General features: G+C 34.7%; 1 protein-coding gene across 3 annotated transcripts; it reads left to right on the forward strand.

Moving 5' to 3' along the window:
• The first annotated feature begins 5,617 nt into the window (after positions 1-5,617).
• On the forward strand, positions 5,618-13,118 carry LOC100183792. 3 transcript variants are annotated; one of them, XM_026837933.1, is made up of 11 exons: positions 5,618-5,719; positions 6,196-6,563; positions 8,152-8,325; positions 9,023-9,141; positions 9,435-9,538; positions 9,931-9,984; positions 10,169-10,367; positions 11,046-11,291; positions 11,560-11,607; positions 11,960-12,076; positions 12,207-13,118. In XM_026837933.1, the coding sequence occupies exons 1-11, from the start codon at positions 5,666-5,668 to the stop codon at positions 12,398-12,400; spliced, it is 1,677 nt and encodes a 558-aa protein (XP_026693734.1). In that variant the 5' UTR covers positions 5,618-5,665; the 3' UTR covers positions 12,401-13,118. The 3 variants fall into 3 exon arrangements, with proteins under 3 accessions (XP_026693734.1, XP_018670668.1, XP_002123717.2); XM_018815123.2 differs by having other exon boundaries at positions 12,198-13,113; XM_002123681.5 differs by having other exon boundaries at positions 9,023-9,120; positions 12,198-13,113.
• Positions 13,119-15,594: the final 2,476 nt, after the last annotated feature.

A 15,594-nucleotide genomic window follows, 5' to 3' on the forward strand; every position in this document is an offset into this window, starting at 1 on the left:
TTGTGCACCCGCCTACGTCATTCGGCATCGTATGTACGTCATCTGGGGACTAACTCAACAATCAAAGCTCCTGAATGAAGTTTGACAAATATAATTTATACGCTCTAACTCATCCGTGTACATGCGCACACAATTTTTTGTCGGTGGTTGGTCGCTCGGCTTTAACAATAATCAAGATGATCCCAATGTTTGATTGCTTGCTAGTTTTTTAACAAGCCTTATTTAAATTAAGGTTAAAAGCAAACAGTTTAATTTATAAAAAAATTATTACCAATGACATTATTTTCTCCCAGACATAATGGTCCATATAATGATGAACATCCGAAGTATGACATTGGGCCAAGCGTTAGCGCACTGAGTAAGCAAATGGGGCGATAAAAGTTAATGAAAAATAAACTATTTTCTCAAAAAAATGAGAGAAGTGTTGGCGATAGACCGATTCGCGGCTTGTAAACAAATTGTTTTTTGAGAGGTTAGGAAAAAGGTAGAAAATCTATACTGATTAGTTCAACACATAGTAAGATGGGAAGGAATGAAACACCCTTTCATTTTATTTTCTCGTCCCATTTGGTAGTAAACAAAAAACATTCAAAGAATATAAAACTGTATCCTCACAACTGTAAAGTAGCGTTGGTAATTGTTTTAAACACGATCAAGATATTTGAATATTGTGTGCTAAAGGTATTCCGTCTTCCCCTAACCAGGATATTAACTGTGTGTCGGAGTACCAATTTACTACCGAGCCCGTCATAAAACAACGATGTATTACAAAGTTTTCTAAGCGCAGACCAATTTCAAGTAACTTGTTATTCATTAACGATTAACCCCTTGTTTGTTCAGTAAATCTTACCACCGCGTAAGAGAAAGGCGACAATCTGGTATAAACAGAAGCACTTAATTCTTTGTACCGTTTCTGTTTGAAAGAGGTATCTTTGATTCGATCAATAGATTTTATCAGCAGATTAGACAAACGTAATTCGTAATGACATCGCAATGACGTTTTAGTTTATCTTGCTTGCATTGCGAAATATATGCATATAGGAACGATGACATAAATTGCAGTTTATCCGCATTCTCTATATACGTACATTTTTTTGCGCAAAATTTATTGTGTAACAGCACATTTGGTTTATTATGTATGGACTTATCATGTCATACGCACTTGGCCATTTGGAACCACTCGTGCATGTCAGGGTTTTTTCAGATGTCTGAAACGTGTGTTTTTATTTGTTGCGTAAATATTTATACAATCTTGTTTAGTGCTGAATTACTTTTAAAGTTATGTGTTTGTTGTGACGCAGGCAGAAAGAGGGTGTAGACGTGACAATTCAAAATCGCGTTTCGAATTCCATTTACTTTTCTCCTAAGTAAGAAAAAGCAACGTTATCGTATGACGCAATACTTCATCACAAGTAAACCCCGTCTGTGACTGTTTGTAGGGTAATGTGGTAATTCCCCTCCCATAAACAAAAACATACGGTGGTTTTTAAGGGATACCACAAATTAGTGCTATCATACTTTTATTAATTGACAACAATTCAAAGAAATGTAATAAAACACAATTTAAAAACTGTCGGGGTATTGTTGGACCGCGAGAATACTATCGAATAATACTGTGACATTTATTTTCACCTATCACTAAATGGGTGCCCGTAAAGAAAGATTTTATCAAATTTCCCGTTTTTTACGAGTCCGTCTCCCCCCACAATACCGCGGGTCCGATATGTGTTTGAAGATTTAATAGGTAATCCAGATTGAAACCACACAAACTTAAGTATAAAAAATAAATAAACTTGACAGGTAGTAGTCTGTTCAAAAAGGCCATAACAACATATTGTACACTTAGCATCAATAAGTGTTATATATCGGTTACAAAGGCACCATGTTACAAAGGGGTATTTCGCTTTTGAGTTTTGGTAAGCACGTAAGATATCTATAGCAATTTTAAGAGCTTTTCTTATTAAAATTGAAATGTGCGTATTCGGTTTATTTTTTACGATTGTTTTCATTGAAGTATACATCACGAATCAAACGTTTCGTAAGCGACAGACTGAACTTGTTTTGACTCGAACATCAAATAAACGTCAGACTCAATTGTTAATGAATCTTTTGTGATTTTGTAACGATGACAAATATGTTGTTTTTATCACCAGTCCAAAGTACAAGGTGGAAGGGAAACTTCCTGATTGCGCAACCGGATAACAGGAAACAATGACCAACTACTTAATTGCGATAATTCTATTATTTAACTTTATTTTAACAGAAAGCGCATTGCAAGATTTTCGAGTCGTGAGAATTGAAATAATCATTAACAACCCTACATACACCTTGAATTCAAAACTTGGATTATAATTTCGATAAACTCATTGATGTAATATAGAGTGGGGGAAAACGGTTCTCTGGCAAGGAAGGAACTTTTTTAAATTTCCTTTTCTTTTTTGGTGAGAGACAAAACAAAATGTTGCAGTATAACTGTATTCTCTCTGTCCAACAAAGTCTAGTGGGCCGTGGCGAATTTATCATTAACTCCTCGAGTTTTTCAATATAATTCTTTAAAATGTTGTTAACTACTAAAGGTACAATGGTACTACTTCGTGGTATCACTTTAAAACCGCCTAATATTTTAAGTTTAGATATATTAGGCAATCTTTGCTTAAGGTTCCCGGTTCACCCCATTCTACTATACACGTTATTGGTACTTGAGTTTAGTATGGGTCGAAACGGAAAATTATTTTGTTCATAATGTATAAAGATTAAGGTGTTTAGTAAATCGCTTTGTGTGGTATTTTGAAACTTCGCTGCGATCGCTATTTATTGAAGGCATCCTGAGTCACGATCTATCTTTGTTTCGCGGTCGCTATTTATTCTCTGAGTAACAATAGAGTTCGACATGACGTTTCTTCCAATTTGTTTACTTATTCTTATTCTTTTAAAAGTTGCGTTGATGTAAGTTATAAATAATTTGGGTTAGATGACAACCGCACAGTTAAATGTGATATGTTGGCATCCGTGGTATCTCGTAACCGGGCACGAGGTCAAAAACAAAACAAGCATGATGTTACGATTGTCATTCCCCCCACGCGATGATAAATATGATATACACATACACTATTGAATGATTAAAATAAGCCGATAATTATTCTACTCTTTCGTCCCATTTGCCAGTAAACAAAGAATTAAAACTGTATCCTCACAAATCTCATGGAGATTTGTTTAAAAGACAATCAGGATAGTTGGATACTTAATTTGTGCTAAAACTGTCCCATCTTACCTCACAGTCTTATATTTTTTTCACTCTCAAAACGTTATTTATCAACAATGTGAGACAAATTGTGACGAAATTCTTGTGCAAATACTACAAACTGCTAATGTCATTAATACGGGAAGTAATAGAAACTTTATTAGGAATATATTTTTGAGCATTTACTTTCTCCTGATGACGTCGTACTGTTGCGCCATACTCCCCCCTTTAAAAGCGCGTAGGGCCGTAAACACGTTTGCTTTCATTGCTGTGTTATGTGGGACGTATTAATATTTGAACTGGGTTAATTGATTGCCTTTTTAATCTATATTTGGTTAAGCGGTTTGAATGAATGATAGAATGTAACTTTAATCGGTTTAATCAATCAGGCGCTTATTGCAGCATTTACTGAAATAAATGTACAGTAATACGGCGTTATATTTTGGATTTTCACACGAGGATCAAGCAAGTTACATTTATTTATTTTAGACTTAGAGGATAGGGGTTAGCGGACGTAGCGCGGGAATTCTTCACTAGCACCAAATATTACATACGGAATGATGTTCCAGAAGATCTGCTTAATTAGTAGCTACACGGCCTCTAGTAGGTAGCTGATACTATTATTAGCGCATTATCTCGAAGTATGTAAATAAGTACGGGCTGTACGGCATCGAAAGCATTTTCGCCTTTACAGATGCCTTTCTCAATACGCAAAACCTTTCTCAATACGCAGTTGTGTGTAGAGTGGCGTGACGACGTGACGTGACTTTGCCATCTCCAAATACCGCTCCCTTTTTTCTTTTTCTTGAAGCACTTTTATTGCGTCACTTGTCAGTGGAGAGGGTCTTGTTGGGTAGTCGCTTGTGTTGTGCGGGATTGTAACGATCCGTAAAGGCAGTATATAAAAAGATACCGTATCAGTCCAGGAACAGTAATATAATGAGCTGAATAATCAGAACTACCGTGTAAGTACTTGTTCTAATCTAGGACCAACAATATTTGGTGCTAGTGAAGAATCTCCCCCCACCTTATTTGCTAACCACTAACCCCTAGGTTAGGGGGTTAGTGGTTATAGGGCTTAGTAGTTAGCAAATAAGGTGGGGGGGGGAGATTCTTCACTAGCACCCAATATTTTTAATAAATATTTTAAAAGATTTATAAAGAATGGATTATATATATAATCATTGTATGTATACGTTGAACATATATAAGTGCTGTCTATAGAGAAAAGCTGTAAAGCAACATGTTGTTGCCAACCTTAAGATTGTGTGCCAAACAGCCATGGCGCTTAATGTTATTAAAACGTTCAAACACTTCCGTCAAAACTTGTCTGGCTGTTACTTGCGAAAGAAAATTTTCAATCTACCCCGTTAAGTTTAACAAGCAAATGCCAGGCCAAGTCAGACTGTCAGACAAACAGAAAAAAATATTGGTTAGTGCTGGAAAATTCAAACGAATTGAAGACGTTCCAGAGACTTTACATCAAGATGTGTTGGATTCTGCATCCTGGGTTCATAGAGTTCGCCTTGCCACCATTATTATGGTCTTATGGTTCGTAGCAACTGCTGTTCTAATGTACCGTGGTAGGCAACGACACAAGAGACAACATGCAGAGTTGGAATTAAGACAATATATGGACTACATGAGCGACAAAGACAAAGCTGAATTTATAGCTCGATTAAATAGTCAAAACGACGAAAATGAATAATTCTGTTAAGGCATATACGCACGATATTCAAAATACTCTGAAAATAGTAACTGTTTTGTTTCTTATTTATTTTTCGGTGTTTGTACTTAATAGTAGACAATTAAAATAGCCTACCCAAAGTTTTGTTTCATTCAAATTTGGTATAAACTAAAAGGTTTCTGAGTTGATTTCATTGCGGATTTATAAGAAAATAATTTAAAATAAAATAAAACTGTACCCTCTTGTATTAAATTAATTCATGACCAAAACAACAGATAACAGTAATCGTTGGCTTGAATGAAATTGTAAAGTGCTGCTATTGTAATGGTGGATTACCTAACTGGGAGTTGGGTAGATGATCCATGGAAAGAACATGCTGAATGGTATCCGAAGTATTATAAATGCTGTGTGACATTCAACAGCTTATATGCAAGAGGTTACTTTCAGTAACTTTAGTATTTGATAAAAAAATTTTTGTGATAAAGTGTATAATAGGCTATATCGTAATACATGATTTACTTTGCTAGGGAATTCTTGTAATTTGGAGTTTATAATATGAGTTACAGTTTTGTGTTTCATTGCACAGCATCTGTACCATTAAATGTCTGTAATTTTAAATTTCTTTTTTGAAATTAAATTTCATCCGTACAATTTGAATTATAAACATTAACCAAGTTTATTTTTGTTGCAGTGTATAGCCTATTATAGCCCAAATTAAAATAATCTGATTTTTAAAAATGAAGATGTTAAGCTGTTGGATGATTTTAGCTCTTGGAAATCTACTTTTACAGGTATCTAGTCTTACTTTGTATGCTATCAGTATAGGGGTAACTTGGGTAATGTAGATAGTTACTGGTGAGTAACGCATTGTTATTGACATATTATGAACGTAACATCATGTAAGAGGGGGCTGAGTTGGTATCGTGAAAATAAGTTCGCAACAGGAAAAAAAGTTCACGATCGTAAAAAGGGAGGCTGGTTTCCCTAATCCTCACCATTGGGTGCGCCACTAGTATCAGCCATTTGGTGATATACTAAGTTTTTAAACAGCGGAACATTATGCAAAGACATCACATTTCTGATAACAGGATAAAAGCTGCTTCACACTTAAAACTTTGGTGCTAAGTAAAACACACGAATATACTGTCACACTGTCACCTTTGTTCAAGACTCTCAAGAGTTAGTGTAAGATTCCATACCCCTAATGTTATGCCTATGCCAATGTGGTTGGAAGTTAGAACATCTAATTGATGGGTGAATACTTCAGTTTTCAGGTGTACATAGTCAAGACAACGTTAATCTTCCTCCTGAATCTGAGGCTGATCCATGCCCTCATCTACACTCCGCTGATCCTAAAGTGCGAACGCTAACATTGCTGCATGCACATAAAAATGATGTAGATGGGAGACTCTGTTGCCTTTGCCCAAGGGGAACGTTTTATGCAGGAATCTGTAACGTGACAATACCTCAGTCCGATACACAGTTTCATACAACAGAGTGTACACCATGTCCTGAAGGAACGTACATGGAAGATGAGTTACATAAGAACAAGGCTTGTTCTTTACCTACAATAACTGAAAGGGATTGTGGAGAGAATATGCAGTTCATCCCTTCAATGGCAGAACATGCACCTCGGTAAGAGTTTTTATTTTGTTGTATTTGTAACGATTGTACATTAAATTTTACACCTGTATAGTATCGCTCGTCAAGAGTGTATCAAACCTAAGAAATGGATAGGTTAATAGCAAGGATGTGTGACTAAACCCAAGCATTTTCTTTTTGACTCCCAATTTTTAGCAGACTGGCAAGCTGGTAATCTATTTCTATAATGTTGTACGCGAGAGCGAAAAATATTAAAAATGGCAGGCTAAATGTACCACTACCTAAAGTGTGTACTGTGTAATTTACCCAACATTTTTTCTATATCAAACCAGTTTTTCAGCTTTAATATTTTTTTGAATCAAGAAAATAAAAGGAATATAGTCAAGTAGGGTAATAAAAAACAGAAAACAGAAAACATAAACAAACATAAACTTTCGATTTTCTTCCCAATCAATAAACTAAAAAAATACTTTTAGTCTGGAGGAACAGTATTCATCATACCTTGATGTTCAAAAAAGATTGTAGGATTTCTATAATTACTTTAAATTTTATTCGAAATTTTGTGCTGTTTTTTATTCTCCAGGCTTTTGGGTAAAAAAACATTTGCGTGGCAATAAAAAACAATGTTTTCAAAGGCTAACCTTAACTTGATTTAAAAAAATTAACAACTAAAGTCCAGGGTAGTAATACAAATATTAGTCAACTTAGGTATTTTATGCAGTCTAAAATTTCTCAGAAAACTTCTTCTCTTTTTTCCACAAAATATCTTCTACACACTTTTAACGGTCTTTTTCTAATGGTTTTATTTTCTTTTATAATTTAACATTTTTACTTAAATTTATTTTAAACATAAACTTTATTTTATACATATTATAAGCTTACCCACAATTCCACAAATAACATTTATTAGACCAAAAACAAAGCTCATAAGTTAAATAACCTATATAAAGCACAAGAAGTAACCAAAGCATTAGCTGTGTTACATTTGATTTAATTAAATGGTAAAGGCTTTTGAAAGTCTAAATGACATCTTGACTTAATCTAAACTAAATTGAGCAACATATTAATAAAAATGACTCGTAACTAAACAATCTTAACCTAAAACATAACCCATATACATACATAACTTTAAAATCAGTTTTATCACAAAGGTAATATAGGTTGAGGTAAAAACAAAACAGAAAAATTATGTTTTTTTCCCCTTTTTAAAAAAAACAACAAAAAAAGACAGAAAACTTATGTTTTTTTTACCCCTTCCTATAATGCAATTTTGGGGTAAAAAAGGGTATGAAATTTTCTTAAAATTTGAAATTAAAATATACCATCAGTAAGGTACTTAAATATGTGGCAAATTAACTGCATAGGCCTATACAATAGGTTTATCACGACAGGCCTTTAAACATAAAAATTGTTTTACGAAAAACTAAAAGGAATTTACCACTTAGATGTAAGTTAAGATAAAATTAAGCCAAATAATAAATGTTCTTTTTACCCACAACAGCTGTCTGCGTATTGAGATAAAATGTTTTTTTAGCTGGCCAGGGAGTTTTTCCTTTCTTACCCCAAGTGCCCCATTGTTTTTTATTACCCCACTTGACTATATGTATATTTTACATTTAAGGTGCGATTGTTTGGACGGCTATTTCAAGTTAGATGAAAACTGTGTTCCGTATACGCCGTGTGAACATAATCATGAAGTTCACCAGTTCGGATCACCAGATTTTGACCAGAAATGCCGCCTATGTAGACCGGGTTATAAATCCGAAGGTGGTTCTTCACGCTGTACAATTATCAGGTAAGATAAATAGACATTAGGCATAAATACACATGTCATATATATTGTGAGATTATGCAATACACAAGCCACTCCACGTATTCGTGGTCCACAATAATATATTAAATGTGATGCAGGCGCCAGGCAGTATGTTCTTCAGGCCTGCTTTAGGTAAATTGTTTCTTAAATGTGGTACACTTACCCTGTAATTTCTAATTTTAATAACTCCTGATAAGCCACAAATCTGTCAATTTAATGCTCAATGAACTTGAAAGATGATTGTCAGCGGTTGTGACGGGTTGTCAAGGGTTTTAGAGTCCTGAGTTGTTAGGGTTACATGACTGTAAGTTACGGGTTGAAAGTTAGTGACCCTGGAATTTGGAAGAATTGATATAATACTCTAACTCAGGGGTGTGCAACCTGCAGACTAAATAAGGCACGGAAAGAAAATTTGTACAGGCCAGCTGCCTATTTTTGCTTGAATTTTTCAAAGTGACAACAAATTTATATAGCAGTTTTCTTTAGAAATTTTCCAAACTTCATATTCCTGCAAGGAGGTAAGACAAAAACGAACTATTATTGGTTCATGCAAAACTATTTTAAATAAACGTACAACCCGCGTGTTCACCTTGTAATTTACCTGGCCCTCCTGTAATAAAGGTTGCACACCTATTATATTTTTAATGTGTTCTAATTATGTGCTTTTCTTCACATAAAGAAAGCCACCTGAAACCACACCTTTAGAACAACCTTCAATGACAACACCAGTAAGAATGTCTACAGTTATAGAAGAAAAACCACAGGATTTAGTTCCTGGTAATAATTTTAAAACACAAGGTTTATATAATAATATATTTTACATGTATTATATAAATTTTGTTTTTCTAATTGGTGTAGTAAAGGACATGAAACATATCAGTAATTTACTATGTTTTGTAGTTGACACATTCAAGGTCTCCGTTTTAATTGTTTAAAAAAAGGAAAAAGTAAAAACATTGTTGTCTATTTAACTGGTTGGTTTATTTACTCATGTATGGGTACTGTAGTATAGTACTTGGTACTTGACACTGTAATGTGCCTGTTGTTTAGCAGTCTGTTGTTTAACTAAATTAAACTTGACTTGTGTTTAGGTGAAGCTGGCACATCTGATTTGGTAGTTCGTGTGGGTATTGGGATCTCTGTGGGGATTTTTTTACTTCTTGCTCTTCTGTGTTTCTGTCTTTTTCGAACACATGTTAGTATTGAATGTAACTTGCTTTATTCTCATGGCCGTAAACAGAGGTAATAACACGGGTGTTCTGTTTCAAACACTTTTTGCCAGCTTACGAGTTACCACGTATGTACTTTTGTGGGTGAATTTTTTGTTGTTTTGTTTTCTCAACAATTTGGACAACCCATTAGTGACCAATGGGTTGGAGCATTTGCTATGAAGTTTTTTACCCAAGGACATACACAACCAACAATGGTAGCAGACACAAACCTTAACCTACTACCACTGGGTTAGACGCAGGCGCGCTAACCAACTGTGCCACACAGCCAGACAAATTTGATATAGATATAAGTAATTGTTACCTTACCTTGCATGAATTTATTACATCATTTCTATACTCCTTGTATATTTTTCAGAAGAAAAAAGAAAAGCTTTCTTTGAAAGATTCAAACACTTCTGGAGGTTCATCGGTGAGATATTTGTTTTATTTAATTTTAATTTTTAATGATGCATTGCCGTATGGCGGAAGATATGATGCAACAAAATTAATATTTGCCAATAGAGAATTTTATAAAACAGTATTATATCCTAAACTAATTCTTTCATTAAACCAAAATTTAAAAAAAAACATCAATATTTGTTTTTGTTTTTTAGGAGTCTTCACCTACCAGTTCAGACAGTCGTTTGAACCAAGTTATTGTAGCTAATGAAAAACCTGGTGGTAAAGCTGTCAGTGATGAGAAAAGGATTTCAATACCAAAGCATAAAAAAGAAAGTGACAGCCAGGAGGAAGCTGTACCACTAATTGATCAAAAGCTGCAAAAGCCTAGTTTGGAACACTCTAAAAAATCAGGTTAGAACTGTTACCATTTTTTGACAAAGTAGTATAACAAGTTTTCTTGCTTTCATTCATATTGCACATTATAATTGTTTAAAGTGACCATTAAATTCATATATATTTTACTTGAATGAATGAATGAATGAATGAATGTAACTTACTTTATCCTCACGTGTCCGAAAAACGACAGTCGTTATAACACACGTTTAACACCTCGTGCCAGCTTACGGGTTACCATGTATGTTACTTTGTGGGTAATTATTTTTTTGGGGAATTTTGTATTATTTTTTATATATTGCTGATAATTTGGACAACCCATTAGTGACCACTGGGTTGGAGCAATTGCCGTTAAGTGTCTTGCCCAAAGACACATGGGCCCGCAATTGTAGCAGCGACGAGCCTTGAACCCATTACCTCTGGGGCCCTGGGCTACAGGCAGGCGCGCTAACCACTACGCCACGGCGCCGGTAACTTTAAGCTGATAGTTCAATTTGACCTTTCTAAGTCTGTTCCTACTGGGCTAGATTTTAATATGATGATTGCCGGTAATTAACTTCTATACTCATCTGATTCTGAAAACTGCTTAAACACCTTACAATATGATTCATAACGTTAAAGCAGCTTTTAGTTTAATCCGAATATAAAAGCACTAAATTATAAATATATGTTTAATGTTCTGGCTATTAATTGCAGTAAGTACGAGAGATGTGCCGCCTGTTCAATTCCGCTCAAGCGAACAAGGTCTGTTTAAGCGAAGAAGGTTGGCTTCTGAGAACAAAGCTTACGATAATGAGGAAGGACGTTTAGTGTCTGAGTATATTCAAGAAGAAGTAATTAACAAAATTGAAGCTCAACCAATAGTTGGTACGACAGTTGAAGTTCAGGGGGCAGCCCATGGGGCGTCCCACAGCCCATCTCGCATTGAAAGCCCCAGACAAGGTTGGAATTTGTTACTTTATGTTAATATCCTTTTGAGTATCCTGTTAAAGTTTATAGACAGTGTTTAAAGTGTCTAAGATAAAATGAAGCAGTCTTTTGATTATTTAATTACACCGCTGATCTGCTGATGTTTTTTATTAAAGTTTGTGGCATATAATTTGGAAAAAAAAATGTATCTTATATATTATTTCTTATATGTTAATGGATAGGGTCAACTTATATAGCTTGAGCTTAAGTCACACTTAACTAATATTATTATTTATTGCAGGTAGTGCAACAGCTGCGCAGTTAGACCTACAAAAAAAACAAAAAAAATGTAAGTTAGGTTATGACTTTTTATTTTTTGTTAGTGGTTTATATTTATATTTAAATAATTTTGTTGTCACACATTTCTGAATATCAATGTGGTTTCATCTCCATAAAACCATTGTCCCAATACACTGTTTTACATACTGTGTCCAACACATGGTTTTAAACTTTTTAAAAAATAAGCAAATCACATTACAAAAGCCAGTGGCACACAAATACGCCTCAAAAATAATAATCTTCTACAAATGTACACATCAAAGTTACATATGAGGTGACTATTGTTCTCCAGTAAGTAAATAACAGCTTTTATAATAATGTGATTTTAAGCTATAATAAAAAAAGCTTTGTTTTTCCCACAGTGGAACATATGGATAGGTTCCTCAAAGCTGAAAGTTCAATGCTTAGAGGCCATTGGAAACGATTTGGTGACTTGTGCGGTTTGAGTCAATCTGTTATAGAAGAAGCTGAGCGTGGAGGTTAGTTATTACAGTTTCAACTATGATAACTTTTGGTGGTAAGGTAAAATGATTTATCTGCCGTAATTTATTTATAATCAGTGTAACTGTAAACAATTGTCAGCACAACATTTATTTACAGTTTCAATAGAGGAATTCCAGTATAATCTCATTTGCAAGCTGAGACAAACAAAGGGATCTGACTTCAATGAAGCGTACATCATTAACAGGCTCGAAGCAGCCGATCTAATAGCTGTTCGTGAGAATTTTCAAGCTCACATGAGAAATTATTCTCAAGGTATTTCATCTTGCCCAGTCGAGGTAGAAGGAGATGACAATCCGTAATTATGATGTCATGGGACCGTCTTAGGCACTTGAAAGCAGCCACGTACAATCACCTTATTGGAAAACAAATTGAAAAAAATTACTAAGTTGTTTACGTTGTTTATCCAAACATGATGATTTTGGAACACTTTTATGAAAATTTTAGTAATCCTTTTTTGATACATTTCCCGTTTTATCGACTTTCTGTCAATTATTTGGCTTGTTGAATTTTCCTGCTTTCTTGGTTTAAGACTTTAAGCTTCGTTGAAGTGAAAATTGTTCGTCAGTTTGTAGTAAAGGCGAGGTTCATTGCGTCGGGTGGTTATGACCCTTTACTTTTTATTGCCTCTGCCATTCTTCATGCGTTCTGTGAAGCTCGCCCATTGTGGTGATGAGATAATACATTCTTAACTGAATTCCAAGACTTTCTAAGCAAAACATGCTTTATGTAACATTACTCCTCTGTAATGTAACATTACTCCTCTGTAAATAGTGTATCATACATTGTCCTGTCCTTTTATATTTTTTCTATTTAAAAAAATTTTTTTTTTGTGTGCTTTTATAAAAACTATGCACTTCAGTGCGATTGGTGACATAATTCATTAACCATATCTTTTTATCAATCTTAAAGAAAAATATTAGTTGTTAAAAACAAGATAAAATTCTGTATATTTACAATGCAATTGAATATTGATTGGTTGATATATTTTTGAAGTAATGAATTGTGCCAACTACCATGTTTCATATTTAAATAAAAATGATTTTTTTTTATTTGGTCTATATTTTGCAGCGGTAGAAAAAGCTTTGTTTTGACAAACCGTCTACTGCGCAACGAACACTTGAAATCCACATAGTTTTGCGACACTTAACTGATGTTACCGTTGAGATTAAAATACACAGAATATAGTAGGATTGAGTAAGATGGGAATCTGGGTAAGTTGGAGGCAGGGAGGGCGTTTTATCAAATCTTTTTTCGGGGGTATACTTACTGGATAATGAACGAAACCAAATGTTACAGTATTATTCGACAGTATTCTCACGCACGGCCTACTAGATATATCTCTAGTAGACCGTGTCTCACGGTCCACTAAGTGCGCGGCAATTACTGCTGTTAAGTATTAAAAATTATTAGGTAGCAAATACAACATTAATTTAAAATAAAATTATAAATCTAATTTGAAAGTTGCGTGGCGAAAAAATAAGAAGTGTGTTTCCCACGTGACAAATTCACGTCACAAAATTGTTAAAGCGTGGCCGATTTCATTCAGAAAGCCGCGAGGCAGTGTTTTCAGAGACTTAGCATGTATAGATAAATTAAATATATGTATTATCTGAGCAGCATGTAAACAAGCTTTCTGCTTTAGAACGAGAATGAGTGACTATTTAACTGACAGTAAGGATAAACCATTAAGTCAAGCAGTTTTGCCACCATTGAGCCAGATAGTTTTGAACTAGAATATTCAGATGAACTGGCATCTAATAGTTCAACTAATCATCACTCAGGACATTAAAGGGCCTAAACCCGCACCCAAATGTACATCGCTTCAATAGATAGAGTGTGTTTTTCTTATTTCAACGACACCTTACTTGTTTTAATCGGTTATGTATAACCAGAGATACTCCAGCTCAAACACCGTGAAATTTATATAACTGATTTAAAGTTGCGTGGCGAAAAATATTGAAAAGTGTACTACCTATACGTGACAAGTTCACGTCACAAAATTGTTGAAGCGTGGCCGTCTTCCTTCGAAAGGCGCGAGGTAGTGTGTTCAGCGACTCAGCATGTAAACAAGCTTTGTGTATTATAACGAGAATGAGTAACCATTTAACTGACAGCGAGGATGAAATAGATGTTGCCGCTATTGAGCCAGACAGTTTTGAACCAGAATATTCAGATGCTGAACTGGTATCTCATAGTCTCGGTATATTAAAGGATGTCACTGATCTTTTAATTTTATTTCTTGTATTAATGATCGACACTTTGTAAACACAGCAAACGCGCATTATACAGCAACTTGTGGACAAGCGAATACAAAAAAAACGCAGGTTCCGCAGTCACGTGACTAGTACTGGAACAGTTTTAATAAGCAAAGTATTTTTGAAATCAATAAAACGCTTTTTAAATTTTCCACAAAACGGAAGGAAACTTGAGGTCTGTTTCCAGGTCAGGCTGGGTCGGACCCAGCTCAAAAATAATAAAACATAGTTAATCACCGTTGACTTTGAAGTTGTCGCCGGACGGATATACTGGAGTGGGGGAGGATGGGACACCTTTAGCACAAAATCTATAAATATCCTGATCGTGTTTTAAACAATTAACAACGGTCTATGAAAGTCGCGAGGACAAGGTTTTATAATTTTTTGAATGTTCTTTGTTTACTACCAAAATGTACGAGAAAATAGAATGAAAAGGCGTCCCATCTTCCCCCATCCTACTATATAGTGTTCACTTGGTTCACCAATTGTTGGGGGTGCGGTAGTTTAGCTCAGTTACAGACAAACGTGAAAACAGCAAGAGAGCTCCAACGTGAAACATGTGCGCAAACACAAGTAAAAATTTACATCAAAGAATGGCAGAATTGTCACATCATTTCCTTGTATAGTCATAGTGATAGGATATACACGCGGGCTGTGTCGCTTGTCGTTTATAAACACTGTTACGCCACTTGTGAATAGATACGCAAAACGACTGTTTAATATTCAATCTTTATTCATTAAGTGGATTTCGAAAGGTTTTAATATAAATATGTACTTAAAGCACGGTCAACCGCTTCACAAGTAATCTGTTTTTTTTACTATTTTATAATATATGCGTGCGGTCCTTGACAAAGACCTTGGATTTTGGCCACATTTGGCCTTAGAAGTAGTCTCCAGAAGTAGTCTGCTTTAAAACAAAACCTTTATATGTTAAAAGGTTCTGTTAAATAAAAACCACCACGGATGTTTCATAATGGCAGTAAAATGATTATTCTTTAGTAAATTATTAACCTGTGTTGCTTTTGTACTTGACTATATACAGTAGGGTGGGGGAAGATGGGACATCTTTTCATTCCATTTTCTCGTCCCATTTTGTAGTAAACAAAAAACATTCAAAGAATTCAACCGTATCCTTACGAGTCCAATAAACCGTTGTTAATTGTTAAAAAAAACGATCAGGATATTTAGATAGTATGTGCTAAAGGTGTACCGTCTTTTCCCACCCTACTATATATACA

This window comes from Ciona intestinalis, unplaced genomic scaffold (genome assembly GCF_000224145.3).
Source record: "Ciona intestinalis unplaced genomic scaffold, KH HT000034.2, whole genome shotgun sequence".
NCBI lineage: Eukaryota > Metazoa > Chordata > Ascidiacea > Phlebobranchia > Cionidae > Ciona > Ciona intestinalis.

Excerpts from the sequence above, each read along its gene's own strand:
- LOC100183792 (XM_018815123.2), top strand. The coding sequence starts at position 5,666 with ATGAAGATGTTAAGCTGTTGGATGATTTTAGCTCTTGGAAATCTACTT. Across the intron at positions 9,539-9,930 it reads TCTGTCTTTTTCGAACACAT|AAGAAAAAAGAAAAGCTTTC; the intron begins GTTAGTATTGAA and ends TATATTTTTCAG. Across the intron at positions 10,368-11,045 it reads GGAACACTCTAAAAAATCAG|TAAGTACGAGAGATGTGCCG; the intron begins GTTAGAACTGTT and ends TATTAATTGCAG.